We start from the raw sequence: 18537 nt of genomic DNA on the forward strand, positions 1-18537 counted from the left end.
GGATTGCAAATACTAACACAAACGTGACAGCATGACATCAGGCAGTACAAGCTTGGCAGTGTGTGTACATTGTGTACCAGATGATCCTGTGTTTTACCTGGCAGTTGTGTGTGGTTTTAAAGCAGGTGGTATTCCTATGATGAGATGGAAGATGACATTCACTCCACAGCCACACACTTCTTAAAAAAAAAAAAAACAGGCACATAACTCGTGGTTTTTTTTTACTAAGGTTGGGGGGTCTTTGGGGAAGCACAACTACTATGAATTGGAAACCATAAATCAACAAGCCACAGTAAACCAGTGGCAGTTTATTATTTAGGGTTGACCAAGGCAAATGTTAAGTTCTATGCGATTGTTTCACTCACTAACAAAATCAAGAATCAAACAATCACACACTTAAAGGCCAGACATCTTCTCAATCAGAAAAACAGAATATCAGCACAGAAAAAAAGGAAGACGAAAAGAAAATAGCATTTATTTGATGCAAACTCTGCTTAAGTAAACGGACCACGTTTAATGTGTCTAGTGTATCTGTCATGCTTAAAGATCCATTATGATGAAACACTGTACCATGGAAAGTTTATACTCTTCTTGAATGGTTTTAAACAGGCAGGCTCAAGGTAGGAGTCTGTGATTCTATCCCACTTAACGTTTTGTCAAATTCAGCAAATATCTCCTTACTGTCCCGTGAGTGTGCAGCCTTGGCTCTGTAAAAGGGTAACAGACAGAGTCGGACCCAGCCACACAACATTATTCCAGCCAAACAGCAACAGCTGTGTTCGTGCTTGTACCCAGGACAGGGGAAAGGGTACGGATGTAGAAAGAGAAAGGCAGTGAGAGCGAGAGGGACGGTAAAAAAGGAGCACTGGCGGGAGGGGGGTGTATTTGTACGGAAGAGGATTAGGGCCACTGGTGAAAAATCTATTTGAGTTCTGACTTTAAACTCAGAATTCTGACTTTAAACTCAGAATTCTGACTTTAAAGTCAGAATTCTGAGAATAATCTTTAGGGCAACAAATTTCAATTTGGAGATGAAGAGTTTCAAAACTTGTACTGTAGCCGACCCAGACATCAGAAGTAAAAAAACTGATGGAATGATGCCGTTTAAGGTAGCAAAAGTAAGAAGGAATGTCACTTTTTGACTGCAGCAAAAAGGAGACAAGGCTAGATGAAGGCAAAGACATGTTCCGTTTATACCACCTAAAAAGAAATATGCATCTGTTCAGGCCTTCAAAATGAAAACCTTACTAAATTATTTTGGTTATTCTTTTAAACTGTATGCACCTAAAAGATAAAAAAGCAGCTAACCTACTGAATGAAGTGCTTCATTTTAGTAAAGCAATTCATTTAAAATTAAATACACAATATAACTAGTCCACACTCATTCTTGATGTTTCACACAGACTTTTCTTTGTAGGTTGTTCCATTTCTGTAATTATAAACATTATAAACACTTTGGCCTTTGTTTCGTAATCAAATCTCACACGAGGCACATCATATAAACTCTATCGGCTACACAGGTACAGTCCAGCCAAATGTATCAGTCCACAGTTAGTATCCACTTTGATCATATAATGACAGTCTGAATCTCCACCTCCTCTGGGGAGGTGATGACATATTCCTCTTGCTGCTGCACCATCTGTATTCCCTCCTCCACTGCTTCCTCTGTGGTAACCATAGTAACTGTTCCGTCTGCCGTCTCCACGGTGCCCGCCGTGGCCAGTAGCGTGCCATCACTAATGGCGGAGGCCAGTGTCATGGCCACCTGCTCCGTCAGGCTCTCAGGTGTAGCGATGGTGATGGTGTCACCGCAGTCAGAGATGGATGCGCCCTCCTCGTTCATCGCCACATTGCGCACAATGATCTGGTGGCTGCCTGTGCCGCCGGCGGCATGTGACTGGCTGACGATTCGCTGCACCACTTTCATGATGTGGTTTCCCATCTTGCAGTGAGATGTTTGATATTTATATAAAAAAAAAAAAAATTTAAAAAAAAAGTAGGAGAAGAGTTGTAAGATAATGAAAATACATTTAACAGCTCTTATCAGATCCACACTCTGTAACTGCTATAAATCATGCAGATGGTCTTGTGTGTGTGTGTGTGTGTGCGTGTGTGTGTGTGTGTGTGTGTGTGTGTGTGTGTGTGTATACTGACCTCATTTTGACTGTCTTGAATGAGTGTTACCTCTTCCTCCTGCACCTCCTCCTCTGTTTGAGTCTAGGATATGACAGAAGCAGAGCAAATACAATTAATGACAAAATCTAGTAGTCTGTTACACCAATCATTAATAAAGTGCATTCAATTAGCTTCTTAACAATAACTGGAATAAAAAAAAATGAATAAAAGGGGAAAATAAGTAATTTCTTATGTGTGGTCTAAATCTAGTCATGATATGAACCTCAAAAGAAATAATTAGCACAAAATTATTCTACTTTTTAAAAACATTGTTTATGCATGCCGTTTAGGTAAAAGTTTAACTTGATGTGGTAAAACATGTTATGCGAGTCATCTACATAAATCACCGTTAGTTAAGTCCTTCTAGTTTGCACTAAAAAAATAAACACAGACTAAACATTTGCAAATTCAGTTGCTGCTCTACAGTTCTACCACAGCGTTAATCCAAGGGTTTAAAAGCAGCGTAGTCCTTTGTAGGCCTTTCCAGCCTTGGCGGACCCACACTCGTTTAATTTGTCTTTAATAAAAACAACAAAGGGCACTTTTTTCTGTGTGTCATAAAATTGTTTCTCTGGTATGAATAAGCTAAAAACCATCATTTGGAAAACATTAATATGCAAGGAGTAGTGCCATTCTAACGAATCTACTGGCCCATCCTGCTTCCAATATTTGGACCATGCAAATAAAATATTTTTGGGTTGGTATTTTGTATTGACTACCGTGCCTGTCAGTCTCTCATATACAAAATAATGTAGAACACAACAAATGCTGTTGAAGTAGGCATTTCCATTCCTGTCAATTCAGTGTATGGTTACTCCACTCTGATGTAACCGCACGTATCCTGCTGTTGATTGCTAATTTAAAAAAAAACAACAACCTCACCATCATTGATTCAGACAGAGGTGCTTAAAAAAGTTTGATACCAAAAAAAATGCTACTAAGATTTACATGATGCACCTTGAAGCTGTGATGTAAGGGGAGAAACCACACGTTCTCCTAACCCTGCTTCCCTGTGTCTCACCTTGATGATGTACTCCTGTGTGTCTGCCACCACTGAGGAGAATTCCACCAGGACAGCATGAGGATCCTCTGAGTTAATGGCTTCTGTAGCGAGGCTGTCCACCGACGCCTGCTCCTCCGTTATCGCATCCTGCTGCTCACTGGAATCATCCTTCTGGCATCCTCCTGGTGGAAATCACATGTTGTTATTATGTTTGTCTGTATCAGTGCTACAAATTTAAAAAAAAGTTTTGTTTTCTGTCAATCAGACAGACCTTTTGCACGCATATGCCGATTGAGAGTCCCGTGCTCAGCAAAGCCTCGCCCGCACTTTGGGCACTTGAAAGGCTTCTCTCCGGTGTGATGGCGGATATGTCGCACCAGAGAGCCTTTCTCCCTGAAGCCTCTCAAGCAGAACTGACACACATAAGGTTTCTCGTCACCATGGGTCCGCTGATGCACCTGCAAGGCATTCTGAGCAAGATAAAGAGATCTGTTAAGAGCCTTTCATTGTGTCTGAGTGATAACTTGGTCAGAAACTAAATGATGAACTCACCTTGGTCTTGTAGCCCTTGTTGCATCTGGCACAGCGGTAGGGTCTTTCATCTGAGTGGGCCCTCATGTGCTCACGTACATGCCCGATGGTTTTGTACAGCTTGCCACACTCACCACACTTGTACCTCCTCTCACTGACATGGACTTCCATGTGTTTCTTCAGCAGGTAACCAGTTAGAAACTCCTTATGGCAAAGTGTGCACTTAAAAGGCTTGTAACCTGCATAAAAGAAAGGATTACACAGAGAAGAATGAAAATATTTTTTATGGGCCAACATAAAAATCGGTCAGTGTACCATTAACAGCTTTCTTTTGATTACACATTGTTCACAAAAGTTGATCAAAAGGATAATGAGAATGGAGCAAAGTCATGCTGTGAATCATTATTAATAGTTATGAACTTACCCATATGGCCCTTGACATGAAAGCGGAAGTAATTCAGCCCCTTGAAGGAGCGATTACAGTGTGGACACATGTGCAATTTTAAGGTTGTTTGATCATCACCATCACCTGCTTCCTGCAAAAGAAACGAAAAGCAGACAAGAAGACAAAAATTATTTTTTTTTAAAAAAGAGTGCAAATAATCATTGCAACACCAGCCCAAGCTCTGCTGAGAACTGGTTCAAATGTTGCCAGAAGTGAATGCTGAATTTAACTGGCAGCAAAGTGTAGAAATCGTGGCAGAAGCACAATATAATGTGATCTCTGCAGCTCAGGAGCATCTCAAGAACAGGGCATGGTAATTATTTTACTGAACTGAACACACAGCTTAAAGTCACTCATATACAAACACTGCAAACAGTAGCTGTCAATCTAAAACTAAGAAAAACTACAAAGTTTTTGTGAGCGACTAAAAAAAATTAAGGTTTCAATATTGAGTCATATTTTTAGTTTTCCTTCTATTGGGGCCTGTGATGGGAGCCAGTATTTTTAGAGTAATGGTAAGCTAATATTTAAAAAGGAAACACTGAAAACATTGCAGAAAAGGAAAACTAAAACTGTGAAACCAATGTTGACCCTTTTTTCAAAGCACTGTAAAACATCTAACAACACAATGAAATGCAGTAAATGTACTGGTCAATAGGGTTGGGCATCGTTTGGATTTCAATAATTCTGATTCCAATTCCGATTCCGGTTCTTATTGATTCTCGATTCCAATTGGTGGAGTTGAAATGAGTCACATGCCTATTTTCACAAATAAGAGGAAAGTTTTATTTTGATTCAATGGTGGTTTGCAGTTTTACCGGGCGTAAAACAAAGCCAGACTAGAGCGCCGCTTACTGTGCTCCAACGCTGCAACACAACAAGCGCCTGGCCGCTACGGAAACCAAAACTTGCACGTTAAATTTGCAGCCGATGATCGGATTTGAAACCAAATCCTCCAAACGATTCCAATAAAGCAACGATTCCGATGGAATCGTAATTTACTGGTCAATGCAAATTACTCTTTCCTTACCTCTGCCTCCATCTCCACAAACTCTTCTTTAACCTGGATCTCAGTGATACTCTCATCAGCATCAGGGCACTCAGAAACTACTTTATCCATCTCCTCAGTTGCCTGCGAGGTCTCCTGAACCACGGCTTCTTCCGTCCCCAGTGCAATGCCAGAGTTGATAATGGCCTGGCAGATGAGGTTGTTGCCTGCTGCTGCAGCAGCAGCTAGGGCTTCTGCTTGAGATTGCTCTACTACAACCTGGCCAGAGGCAGAGCAACAGAGCAACAGAAAAGGTTGAGTTACAGGCAAAACACTATCAAACCAAATCCCTACAACTCCACTTTTTCTTTATCATTGCAAAAATGTACCAAAAAGCATTTTAAGGAAATGAAAGACTGTGTGTTCTGTGTGGATTAGTTACAGCAAATACAGGACTTTTAGCTAAATGTGCACCCTTTCTTTACTCACCTGTTGCTCCTGCGTCGTTCCATTCACCTCCATTGTGAAGTGGACCTGATGGAGGACCTCTTGGGAACCAGCCTCTACCACGCTGACAACAGCAGTCTGAGCCTCTACCATCTCCTGATCCTCTGGCTGCTGCTCCACAACCACTACTTCCTGCTGCTGCCCAGCCACTGCAGCGTGATCATCTTCGACTCCTGGACAATTCACACAAACCGGTCAGTGACTCAATTGATCGTCACTTCCTTGGGCACTCTAAATCTATTCCTAAATCTATTGCATTGTCATCTTTTAAAATTCTCCAGTATTTCATCGATCGCTACAGCTCATTTGCTTTGATAGATAAGATTGTGCGAGACCATCGAGCTACCCTCTTCAGCACAGACACACCTAGGGCTGGGTAGCGTTCAAAGATTTTCGATACCGATACCATGACTTCGTACCGGTTCCTAAACTATACTTTTTCGATTCCAATTTTTTAAATGAAAAGAAATTACAACATTACACATTGCGGCGCAAATCTTTTTATTTATTTTTCAGCTCCTACTGCGCGAGCCCTGTCTCTGTGTAACAGAGTTTTTCTCGCCTGCCTCTACGACATGTAATGTTACACAGCCAATCACAAACATTATTAGATCTTGGTAGAAGCATGCTGCGTGCTTATTGGCTCTCTGATAAGATTCACTCCTTAGGTATTGAATGGCGAGGCATTTTTGGATACTCAATACTTTAGAGGCAATTCGATCTGTGCCTAAAAAGTATTGAATTCGGTACCCAGCCCTAGACACACCTGGCACAAGATAACAGCTCCTGCTGTATAAATCTGACCTTTCTGTACTCCATCTTTGCTGACCAAGATCTCCTTGTACTGAACAAAGCGGATCTTTTCTGTGCAGGGTGTGAGGGCCTTAAGGTGTCTGGTGAGGGCACCTGACTCTCTGAAGGACTGGCCACATAGGGTACAGCGATACGGCCGCTCATCTGCAAGAGAACAGGAAGAATGTAGTGTTATCATCAAAATGTATTAGAGGACATCCATTCAACACAAAAACAGTCCCCGTTTACCGGCTGTACCTGTGTGACGACGGTTGTGACGAATCAGGGAGCCTTTTGTGCGAAATGAGGTCCCACATAGGTCACATGAGAAGTTCTTCTGGTCACTGTGAGTTTTCAAATGAGTTCTCAAGATGTTGGTCTGTTGGGTGAAAATATAATGTATTAGAGAGACAACACAAGCAATAAAGTGTGATAAATACCCTGCCTGGTAACAATTAGAACATCTCATGTTACTCATCTCAGGTACTAGGAAATAAAACCCACATTTTCTCATGAAAGACACACACACACACACACACACACAAATGATATGTATGACTCACTGTTTTAAATGTCTTGTCACAAAGTTGGCAAATGTAGCGTCCCTCTTGGTTGACTTTGTACATAGGCTTGTCACTGTCAGCATTGTCAGATAAAGATCCTTCAGTCCCATCTGAGTGGTCAGTGACTTTGAGCGAAACGTTTTTCTTCCTGCGACCTCGACCCAATATGCCACCGCTTTCATCTGTTTGATGTACAGACAAAATAACAAAATTAGTCTTCCTGCAGATCTGAGATTACAGGTTGAAATTATGTTGACTAGTCAATAAATGTATTAAGTCAATCATCAACAACAATCTGCAGCTATTTTTTTGAGTTTACTGCTTCAGTATTATTTAAAGCAAAAATATATGTGCATTTAATACTTTACATTGTCATATAGTGGAGCAAACATATAATGTTTGGTTTTGGACTGATATTTGGATAAATTAGGCAATTGGAATTAGTCACCCTGTCACCTGCAGGAAATTATAATGGGCCTTTTTTCACGATTTATCGAGAAAATAAATAGTAAGTTGCAGTCCTAGTGTTGACCCACCATTAGTGGCCTTCACTGGTTCATCCGAGGATGCACCTTCAGCTGTTTTCACCTCTGAAGAACTTCCATTGGCTGCAGTAACCTGGCAAAACGTAGATAAACATTTGGTCTACCTCTGCTGTCTATAGTGTTTCCTGCATATAAACCCAGACATCACAGTCCACACCTCTTGATTGGCCTCCTGGCTGCTCGCCTCCCGTGACTCCACACGTTTGCAGTTGTGTTGCAGCTTGTGCTGGATGAAAGCCTCCAGCGTGGAAAACTCGGACTGACAGCGTCCGCACTTGTGCACATCTTCATCTGACAGCACGGAGACATACACATTACAGAATGAGACAACTTCATTAAGTATTTGTGCAGCCAGCTACCACCTAGCTGATGTAACGTTAAACCATTCTAAAGACTGCTGACTGGCTGGAGTAAAGCTCAAACTAACGCTAGCTAATGTTGTTACTAATGGCAGCTAGCTGCTAGCAACAATTCATGATGGAGGAAGTTAGCTAGGCCCAAACACAATATCTGATAAATATTTCAGTCTTGTTTCACCTAGAAAATAACTAACCTTCATCTCCCAGTGTTGTCTCAATGGTGATCGTCTCGTTGCCGTTCGTCGTTTGCTCCCTTTCTGTTTCTGCCGTATGATTATTTTCTACATTCATGTCGTTCGAATTCTCCGTCTCTGTCGCAACGCCGCCACAAGGGGGGAAAACATGGCGGATTTACGACCTCGTAGTCATAACAACAAAAGGGCGCGTGCGTGTGTCTTTTCACCGAGACAACAAGAATCGTGTGAAATATATATTTCAATATGTTCCAAAATCTTTCTGAAATACATTTATATATAGATGGCTTCCGTTCATATATATGTGATAGCCTATATAGGCTATATGATTATTAATAATATATTTTTTTTAAAGTCATGCATGTATGTTTTGCTCTCACAGATAAAATATTCTTTAAACATTATCTACATGTTCAGCTGTATTAATGTAAGATGGATGGTACAGTAATATGGAGACGCTTTCTTAAACATTGGAAATATATCCAACATCAAAAAGGGACTTCCTGGTTAAATAAAGCTTAAATAAAAAAGGATTTGCGACTCCCTTTCTAATTCAAATCATAATATGCAAATAAATAATACATTATATAAGACCCAGAAATAAACAGGAGCCCACCCTCCTGAAAACAAAGGAGTTTTGGCAGCAGGTGGAAGGGAGATTAGAGGCCCATGGTGCATTTTTCTCCTTAAATGGCCCCTAAATGTTTAAAGTGACCATGTATTCAATGATGATGACATGTGATTTACCAACACAAAAGTAGCAACTAAAGGTCAGACCAGGCATTACATTTTACATTCAACACTTCAAAAATCTACATGCAGGGTAACTGCATCAAGAAACAAAGAACTTACAACTGTACAATGATTCTTGTTCTGCATTCCTTTCTTGCTGCAATTTGAGAAAAAAAAATGCGTGTCATCGCATAAAGCCGTGACTATGTTTAATTTGTTTTTAGAAAGATAATGTTTTACCTATAATTCCTGTTTATTTCTGATCAAATCTTGACCTCTCTTTTCCCAGTACCTGACATCCCTTCCCCTTTATTTTAGATGAACATGACTCATAGCAGCATTTTAAAATTATAACCATGTGGATTCCTCTTCTTATAAACTTACAGTACGTTAAAAAAACATATACAATACAGATAGACGACATAAATAAAATATGATAGGTAAGCACAGGAATATCTGGTTGATAGTGAGGTTTATCTCTGCTGGAGTTGAATCAAGAATACCTATTCACGACACAAAAGTAAACAACAAACACTTTACGGCAGTAAATATGGCTTCGCACTTTAGCAGTGTGTTGCAGCTGACAGATCTCGATGATTTTATCACACCCTCTCAGGTAGTTGAGCTATTATAACATGTTATAACATCGGGTTTATTTTAAAAAGACATAGGTAACGCTAATAATTCACTTCCCTTATAAAAGCAGACGATAGCGAAAACGTACCGACTTAGCATTCGTGGTAACTGTTAGCTAACAGGGGTCTTCGTCAATGCTACAAACCGGCTGTGTAAGAGAACAACTAAAAAATAACCACAACCACGAAACCCGCTTGACAAAAGCGTATGATAATGCACTACTAACTAATTGGTTTAACTGTTACTGATCGCAATCCCCGCTAATGTTAAAAACATAAAATGCCTGCTAAGTAGTTAGCTTGCTGCTAATGTTAGCAATGATGTAACTACGATGAAATAGTATTGTTGGGTGATAACTTGGTTTTAGTGGATATAGATATTAAGTTATACTTTCACTCAATAGGCAATACGTTACTGCTGCTTGAGTTATTGCCCAACTTGACTAACTAACTGAAAGTCCTTGAAAAACTGTAGACCTGGTATATGTCACTTTATATTATTTAGAATGATCACCTGCGATATGACGTTATGCAGAATGGTGTGGCGCTGAGTGACACTGATCATTTGCGTTTTGAACTCTCATTTCTTACCTGTCGCGATGAATTTACTAATTTCTTGTGATCTTTGTGAGGGGAAAAAAAATGAAATGACTGTTGAATCAGTCTAAAAAGGGTGGTCTATCTAAAACCCGAGTGTTGACTTTTTTGTCTGGTATTTTATTTCGTTACCTACTTATTTATTCTCTTAGTTGTTCTTACCCAGTTCTGTCAGGTACTTGTGTGTGTTGTTATACATTGCTGTGTTTATGTTGTGCATAAAGGTCATTAAAAAAAATTAACACAAAGTAGGTTTGGTTTACATGTGTGGTTTCTGTTGCAGGAATGTGTCAAACCTATTAAAATAGAGAAGAAACAAGGTAAATCTTTGGCCAAGATTCAAATAGAAGATGATGGCAGTTACGTCCAAGTCAACCAGGTGGGCTTTAAGGCTTAATCAAAACCTGCGTGTTAAATAAAATTGAAGTATTGCACCACTATTTACCATGAAGGTATTCGCCTCTTGTGTTTGCAGGATGGTGGGAAGCAGAAGCTTGAGAAAGCAAAGATCTCGCTGAATGACTGTTTGGCCTGCAGTGGCTGTGTCACCTCAGCTGAGAGCGTCCTCATCACGCAGCAGAGCCACGAGGAGCTCTTAAAAGTGCTGCGCAACAACAAGGTAGAGATGGATGTATGTGTTTGAATGCTTGTGTAGTATGGTGTCTGGTTATTATTGCTTTTGCAGCCTTTTGAATGAGATAGTAATATTTTTGAGTGTCACTGTATGCATCATTTGGACTCCCTCCACAGGAAAACGCGACGGAGCAGAAGGTGGTGGTGGTGTCGGTGTCACCGCAGTCCAGAGCCTCCCTCGCAGCATACTTTGACCTCAGCAGTAGTGAGACAGGCAGGAGGCTCACATCCTTCTTTAAAGGCCTTGGTGAGTGAAAAATATAACTTTTTTTCTGTTCTATGTAAGTCAAACAGCACAAAGTAAAACAGGAAATGAAAATAATGCAGACAAAGTCATTTCTGAAGATTATTATCATTATGGCAGGGGTTCATCATGTGTTTGAAACAAGCTTTAGTCGGACCTTTAGCCTGCTGGAGAGCCAGAGAGAGTTCGTGGAGCGTTTCCAGAGGAAGGAGCAGGACAGCAACAGACTTCCCATGCTGACATCGGCCTGTCCAGGTATTCCACTACAAACCCTGTATGTTTTAAGGTTGGAGCATCCTGCCATGCTGGCCTTTGTTGTGTGTCAACCTCATTTGTCATATTTGTGGTGGACCACGTAACTTATATTTAATGAGAGGCAAGAGGCGTCAGCGTCGTTCACTGTTGTGTAATAATACTTACATTTCTTATTATTTCAGTGCTTGCTCAAATACCTCTCCCATTGTGTGTGTGTGTGTGTGTGTGTGTGTGTGTGTGTGTGTGTGTGTGTGTGTGTGCGCGCGTGCGTGCGCGTTCGTGTATGTGTACGTATGTGTTGCTCAGGTTGGATTTGCTATGCAGAGAAGACCCATGGCGAGTTTATTCTTCCATACATTAGTACCACTCGCTCCCCCCAGGCGATGATGGGCTCTCTGGTTAAAGGCTACTTTGCTGAACAACAGGTACCGGACACATCAGAGATTGCAGTCAAACAGTGTGCTCCACCTCATGGAGGTTAAAGTGACTTTGACACTTGTTATTATATATATTACTTAGAATAATGAGTTGCCATTGAGCTGTGTATTGTGTGTGTTGTTAGGGGCTAAGTCCACAGCAGATCTACCATGTGGCAGTTATGCCCTGCTTTGACAAGAAACTCGAGGCCTCGAGGTCAGACTTCTACCTGGAAAAAGACGAGACTCGAGAAGTGGACTGTGTCATCACATCTGGTACAGGAACGACTCTTATGATGCTTTCTTTTTTGGTCTATATGAATGTGGAGTATCTTCTCTTTTATACTTTTCTCATGTCTTGTGTATAGGAGAGGTTCAGAAAATGCTGGAGGAGAAAAATGTGTCTCTTAATGATGTGGAACCTGCACCCCTAGATACATTGTAAGTTCTGTGACATTTTGTTTTTGTTATCCGTAGCATGACTTTCTAGAAGAATAAATGAACTCACACACATTATTCCAGGTTCAGCAGTGTGAGTGGGGGTGAGTTCCTGAGCCATGCCGGAAGCGGGTCTGGGGGTTACCTCCATCATGTCTTCACCTATGCTGCTAAGCAGCTGTTTGGAGAGGAGGTGAAGGATCTCACGTACAAGATCCTCAGGTGAGTCTGTCTCAACAACTTTAAGAAGCCTGCTTAGTGGTGTGTGTGGAGGCTCATTATGTCTGGAACAGTCCGACTTAAATTCAGTATGAATGAAGAGCTGTTCCAGTTCAATGATCCCAAAATAGAACTTACGATATTCCTTCATTATAATGTCACTCAACCAGGAGTCTAGCGTATTGATGTTGTTTTAGAGACTTTACATGTGCAGATCAAAGTATACAAGCTTACTGCCAAACTCTGTTTTGCTAACTTAACCCCTCTGCCACAGGAATAACGACTTCCAGGAAGTGACTCTAGAGAAAGATGGAGTAGTCCTGTTGAACTTTGCTTCCACATACGGCTTCCGCAACATCCAGAACCTGGTGCAGAAACTTAAGAGGGGGAAGTCGCCTTACCACTTTGTGGAAGTTATGGCCTGTCCATCAGGTAAAGTGAAACATGCAGATGTGAACTCTTCCTTAATGTGAGCCATTGCGCTTTTGCTCAATTGATACAGCATATATTTGCCACATCCAGAAAGAATTTACTACTACCATGTGCTTCAACTGGCCTCACGTGTCATAAATGACATGCTTGTTACATATATGTGCACATGGAAGCTATTAAATGCAGTGGTCAGTCACATCTGTGGAAATAGACAGGCAATTTAAATACATGCATTGAGTTATCGGATGGATAACTGACGAGCAAAACTTGCAGAGTAGTCTCACCAGCACTGCTTTACTAATTTGATATGTGGCGATGTTTGCAAGCAAATTAAAACAATAAACCCAGCATGTTCCCCTAACCTTTTGTTATTATGCAGGCTGTCTAAATGGTGGTGGACAGGTGAAGCCCAAACCTGGTCAGAGCCCAAAGGAGCTTCTCCAGAAGGTTGAGGAGCTCTACAAGGCAGAGCGCCCCCTATCGCCAGAAGATGACACCCGTGTGGCCGAGCTGTACCAGTCCTGGCTCAACAGTGTAGGGGAGGAGAGAGCCAAAGAGCTGCTGCACACACACTACCACCCTGTGGAGAAGATGAAAAACGGACTCACTATGAAGTGGTGAAGAAAGCTTTTGCTACAATCCATGATTAGCAGATCATTTTTCAGCAAACACTGACTACAGAACCGTCCAAATATAACTGACTATTTCTGTCTCTCTTCAGGGTTATAGGCAAAGTCAAATATAAGCTGTTTTGATGTATGCCAATAACCTGTTAAACCACTTCTCCCCTCGTCTAAAAATGGTGTGCCTGGCAAAGTGGAAGACAATGGGCGTAGATAATAGACACAATGTTGAAGCCAAATTATTTATTTGGTCTGATTATTTGCCATTACAGTTTACTGCTGATTGTCCTTTCAAATGTAGAGTAAATCATTCATTTGTTTGGGACCTGTTACACTTGAAAACGTGAGCTGAAATAACACAAAGCAAAATATAATCATTCCTTATTTAACTCACGATTGATTATATATAGCTATATATTGAAAAATAAAAACTTTATTTAATTCTAGCCATTTGTTTTGTAAATATTATTTTTGGGCTTTTTCGCCTTTAACTGATAGGACAGCTAGGTGAGAAAGGGGAGCGAGAGAGGGGGAAGACATGCAGGAAATCGTCACAGGTCGGATTCGAACCATGGACTTCTGCGTCAAGGCATAAGCTTCTCAGTATATGTGCGCCTGCTCTACCCACTGACCAACCCGGGCACTTGCAAGTTCTTTTTAAAAGATCTCCAACAGAATAATATTTCAGACTGATGTCTTTATTGAATAATCTTGACTCTGACTCTATTTTAGGATCTAGCAAAGTGAGGATTTACTCACTTTGGGATTAAAAGCAATAACTTACATTTCATAATGATGTACACTGCATGTTTCTTCTACCCTTGTACAATGTATGAGTGCAACATATCATACTACTGTTTCAAAGGTATGTGTATGTGCAGTCTAAATTTACTTAAATTGTATTTTTACAGTAAATCAATTGTGTCCAACTGCAAACGCAAGAAAGAGACCAATTGTACAGTATATATACAGTATGTCCAAACTGAAAATAGTAAAAAAAAAAAAATAAAGTAAAATGCACTGGCAGTAACAAGGTTACCAGACAAAATAAGTGCATATCAAGGAAATTACACATTCAAATACAAATAAGTTATAAAGAAATAAAGCGTAGTTTTCTCCCAAAATCAGTTATTTAAAGCAATAAATACACAAAACACATTAGTATCTATTTTTTGAAAGGAAATTGGTATTAGCGGACGTTACCTGGTGCAGTTAGTTTGGGCGTAACAGACTGGGAGACCAGCCCTTCGGTAATTTAGCTTGTAGGAATATTTAATGAAAGCAGCTTTACACTGGCTTATTTGTGCAGTCATTGTTTCATTATTACTAAAACAACACACACATTAGGGTCAACCTGGTTCCCAGCAGTATACATTGGTTACATTGAGGGTTAGAGCAACAAATAACACACTCTACATAGTTGTGTCTTGCTGCATTCAGTCATTCAAACTATCTCTCCTTGATAGTTGAGTATGTTCAGATCTCTGAAACTGGATCTCAGGGTCTGAGAAGCCCCCACTCCAAAGCCAACATGGCATGGGGAGGAAGTCTCTGCTTGGGCTTCTTAAATGTGTCCCTCTCCTTCCGCAGGACCCTCAGCACCTCTATTGGGTCTGTCTTTCCAGTGAACTTTTGTACTCCTTCCTCTCTACAGTAAAGGAAGAGGATAAGAAAGAAACATCAACAACTGAGACAAAGTATAACACAAAATTGCGGCAGGAAATGTCCAGATTTAAAAACCACTGATTAATCTGGAAATTCGAGCTCATCAAATTAACTTGTTTTACCAACGTATGCTGTGTACTAAAACTACAAGAAACACCAAAACAAGCACAAAGATAAACTACATTCATGCCAAAACAAGAAAGTCAGAATCTTTTTTTTTCCAAATTGGTTGAAAAACTCAAAATGAAATTATCAAAATGGCTGGAGACATGTATTCACCAGGTTGATCCTTTCATACATGCTGTATATAAATATTCAAACTCACGAGAGGCGAAGAAAAGGGTTGTACTCAAACTCCTCCATTAGGGTAGACGGCACTGTGGGTTTGTCATCATCATCTCTCGCCTGCGAAAACAAAAACTGTCAGGCAACGCAGCAAAATAAATACTTCTCAATTTATATTCAAAGGATAAGGCAATATTTTAGTTTTTGTCCAATGCCATGAAAAGGCCATAACCAGCAATGATTGCTGGTTATGTAAAGCTTATTTTCACTGTTCTATAGTCCTCCATTGTTGTGCACAAACACCGTTCTGTTGCCGGAAATACTCACTAAAAAACTGTATACGTAAATATGTATCATTCCACGGCTGAAAATAGCCCGCAGCAAATGCACTATTTACTCATTTTTGGGTATTGTTGCAAAGAACTACAGTGCCCAGCTGTTTAAGGAAATTATTTAATATACTATATACTGTAAAAAATTAAGAGTCTATATGGTAACCCATTTTTAAAGATTTACGTCGGAATCAGTGGGCTTGGGGCTGAAATGGGAGAGTAAAGTATTATGAGACGGACTAAGCACTTTTAAGGTTTTTTGTCTTTCGTTGACAATAACAAAAATAGAGAATATGAGCTTTATTCTTTTAAGCAGTTTTCATTGAATTGCTCACCCTGGCCCAGCTCAGCATCTCTTTAACCTTTTCATTCTCTGGCTCCACCAGCATGGCAAATTTCAGGTTCTTAATGGTGTACTCGTGTCCACAGAACACCTTCTACAGATGAACAAAGAATGATTTAAAGGCAGGATTTCTGATTAACTCACACACATAGCAGTAGAGTTTGAGTATCTTGGTCATTCTGGGCATTTTTTTTTTTTTTTAGATGTTTTGTACTATGTAGGCAGAAAAGAGAGCCAGGCTGCACTCAATCACCTCATTGTACGTGTGTTTGTTCATCACTGTGACGCAGTCTTACACCAGCTCTTATCTGAGGTCATGTTAGCTGCCGTTAACCCTGTGAGGGCTGCACACAACCACGACAAAAATCTCTTATTTCCACTAACCGTGTCTTGAGGTAGGGAGCCCAGCACCTTGGTGAGATTGTGGTACATCTGTTCTGCCGTGCCCTCAAGAAACCGCCCGCATCCACCGATAAACAATGTATCTCCTAACAACCAAAAGAAAGGACAAGCGGAGGCAGAGGAGAGTGGTCAGTCCCTGTCATCCCACACAATAACAACAATGGACATTGTACTGGCCAACAAGGATTCATATCTCTAGCCACTCAAAATGAAGCTATTATATTTACAATTGATACCACATGACATGTGCTGTACAGGTATAAGCTGTGTTCAGAAATGTACTTCACAGGTTTCAACTGGTTCCCCAGCTCTTTATGTTTACAAAGACCTGTGAACACAGCAGGGGCGTCAGTGCACTCATCCTCCCAAACAAAGTAGCACATGTGCCCAGAGGTATGGCAGGGAGTAAATAGGCACCTCACATTGATGGAGTTAAACTGCAAATAGAGAAAACAAAATATCAAAAGACAACATAGCAGAGACCCAACAAAAAAATCAGTATTTTTGTATAATGTTGAAAATGGAAACTGGAGACATTTTACTGTTAGTTTTGGGCACCTTGAGTTCTTGGGCGTCGGTGACTTTATCCGTCAGACCCCCGATCCGACCGTCTCCCCCATACACCCTCAGCCCGGGAACCTCCTTCAACAGAGCCTCATTCCCCCGAGCATGGTCCCTGATCAGTAAAAACAGGTTGGTTAATTATTATTAGTGATTTGTTTGGGTGTTCTGGTATTACTGATTTACTTTATTAAGGCAAGGCTACCGCCCTCTTGTACCAAACCAGTGGTCTTACCAGTGATGGTGTGTGGTGAGGACAGCTGTCAGAGACAAGCCCTCTCTCTTCACTATTTCTAGCAGCTTTAAAAATACAGTATATGCATGTAACTTTTAGTCAACTGACAGGAAAAAAATAAATTTATATTATTGTCAGTACATATACTTAGTTGGTCTTTTTTGTGTTTTCTCCAATTTGTGTCTCTATATTATGCTTACAGCATGTATTTGTTTGATTCTTCAAAATCAAATTTTATTTTCTTTGTTTTTTTGTATCTCACTAATCCATTTTGATTAATGTATTATGTTTTATTGTTGTGTTAGTTGTTCAAACAAGGCCAGAAAATGACACATTTTTAATGTTCATCACATGGACCAAAACAGGAGTATCTGTCTCTCACCCGGTGTGGTACAGCAGGGTCCACAGCTATGGCCTGTTTACTCTGCTCTTCAATCACCAGGTACATGTAGTTGTCCTCCAGTATGGAGATCACCTTTACCTTCATGGCACCGTTAAACGCATGCGCACCACAGTGCGCAACACTTCAGAAAGAGTTTTATTAGTCAACATTATCATCCAACTATCAATATGCACCAGTTTTTAATTTATCACTGATATTGTTAGCTAATAAAAGCATGCAACTGTCTTCAGACTTCTGTTAGCAGGACCAGCGTTAAAACTATCTGGCTCTGGTGATGGGTCATAAAAATGAACATTTTCTACAGCTTGAACATCAAATTAAACAACATAAGTCAATAAATGAACCTCAGTTACCTCAGTGTATCTGATACCGATTAGAGGTTGTTGTATCCTTGCCCGACTGTTGTGGTCTGAAAGTTAATATTCTACATCTCTGAATTCAGACCAGAGAATGCCATGGACATATATATATATTTATAAGAGAATGCCCGTAGATTCACTGTGAAGTTCTCGCGACATCACCGAGACATTATGTCAAATCCAAGACATTTTAATCGAGCCGGAAACATTCAACAATGTTTTTCCATCTTGGAGTTTTTGAAATTATTGTTGTAAAGGAAATTTGGTCTGAATGTTTTTTTCATATATATATATATATATATATACATACACACACACACACACACACACACACACACACATTTGTTCTGCTCAGTATTTTTAGATTTGCTTGAAAATAAAAACTATTTCAAAAAAATCTGATTTCCAAATTATAAAGATTTAAATCTGAAAGTAAAATACTTTAATGGAATCAAACAGTTAAGTACAAATTTGATTTTTATATAAAACATACGATCATCATATAAAATGTGATGCAGTTTATAAACTACCCAACATGGTATAATTTAGTTGAAGGTCCAACACACCCATGATGCATAGTGGTGACTACATGTTAATGCTCTTTCAATAATCCAAATACTATAATA

General features: G+C 40.1%; 3 protein-coding genes across 3 annotated transcripts; 1 reads left to right on the plus strand and 2 right to left on the minus strand.

The window, feature by feature from the left end:
• Positions 1-1169: 1169 nt before the first annotated feature.
• e4f1 (E4F transcription factor 1) lies at positions 1170-8261 on the minus strand. Its single transcript, XM_078269800.1, has 14 exons — positions 8103-8261; positions 7707-7840; positions 7541-7622; positions 7005-7186; positions 6700-6820; positions 6454-6606; positions 5632-5822; positions 5185-5421; positions 4134-4245; positions 3731-3948; positions 3450-3648; positions 3197-3360; positions 2155-2217; positions 1170-1942 (listed from the first exon to the last, which is right to left on the minus strand). Exons 1-14 carry the CDS (start codon positions 8197-8199, stop codon positions 1568-1570), a joined length of 2328 nt encoding a protein of 775 aa, XP_078125926.1. The 5' UTR covers positions 8200-8261; the 3' UTR covers positions 1170-1567.
• A 1093-nt stretch (positions 8262-9354) lies between these two features.
• On the plus strand, positions 9355-13772 carry narfl (nuclear prelamin A recognition factor-like). The gene is made up of 11 exons (XM_078269830.1): positions 9355-9450; positions 10350-10445; positions 10542-10685; positions 10817-10946; positions 11064-11198; positions 11505-11623; positions 11761-11890; positions 11983-12055; positions 12137-12274; positions 12546-12703; positions 13083-13772. The coding sequence occupies exons 1-11, from the start codon at positions 9385-9387 to the stop codon at positions 13322-13324; spliced, it is 1431 nt and encodes a 476-aa protein (XP_078125956.1). The 5' UTR covers positions 9355-9384; the 3' UTR covers positions 13325-13772.
• On the minus strand, positions 13373-18018 carry hagh (hydroxyacylglutathione hydrolase). Its single transcript, XM_078269831.1, has 9 exons — positions 17906-18018; positions 17532-17673; positions 17150-17214; positions 16912-17029; positions 16682-16790; positions 16336-16439; positions 15944-16045; positions 15317-15396; positions 13373-14974 (listed from the first exon to the last, which is right to left on the minus strand). Exons 2-9 carry the CDS (start codon positions 17634-17636, stop codon positions 14824-14826), a joined length of 834 nt encoding a protein of 277 aa, XP_078125957.1. The 5' UTR covers positions 17637-17673; positions 17906-18018; the 3' UTR covers positions 13373-14823.
• Positions 18019-18537: the final 519 nt, after the last annotated feature.

Source organism: Sander vitreus, chromosome 15, assembly GCF_031162955.1.
Source record: "Sander vitreus isolate 19-12246 chromosome 15, sanVit1, whole genome shotgun sequence".
In the NCBI taxonomy this organism is placed as follows: Eukaryota; Metazoa; Chordata; class Actinopteri; order Perciformes; family Percidae; genus Sander; species Sander vitreus.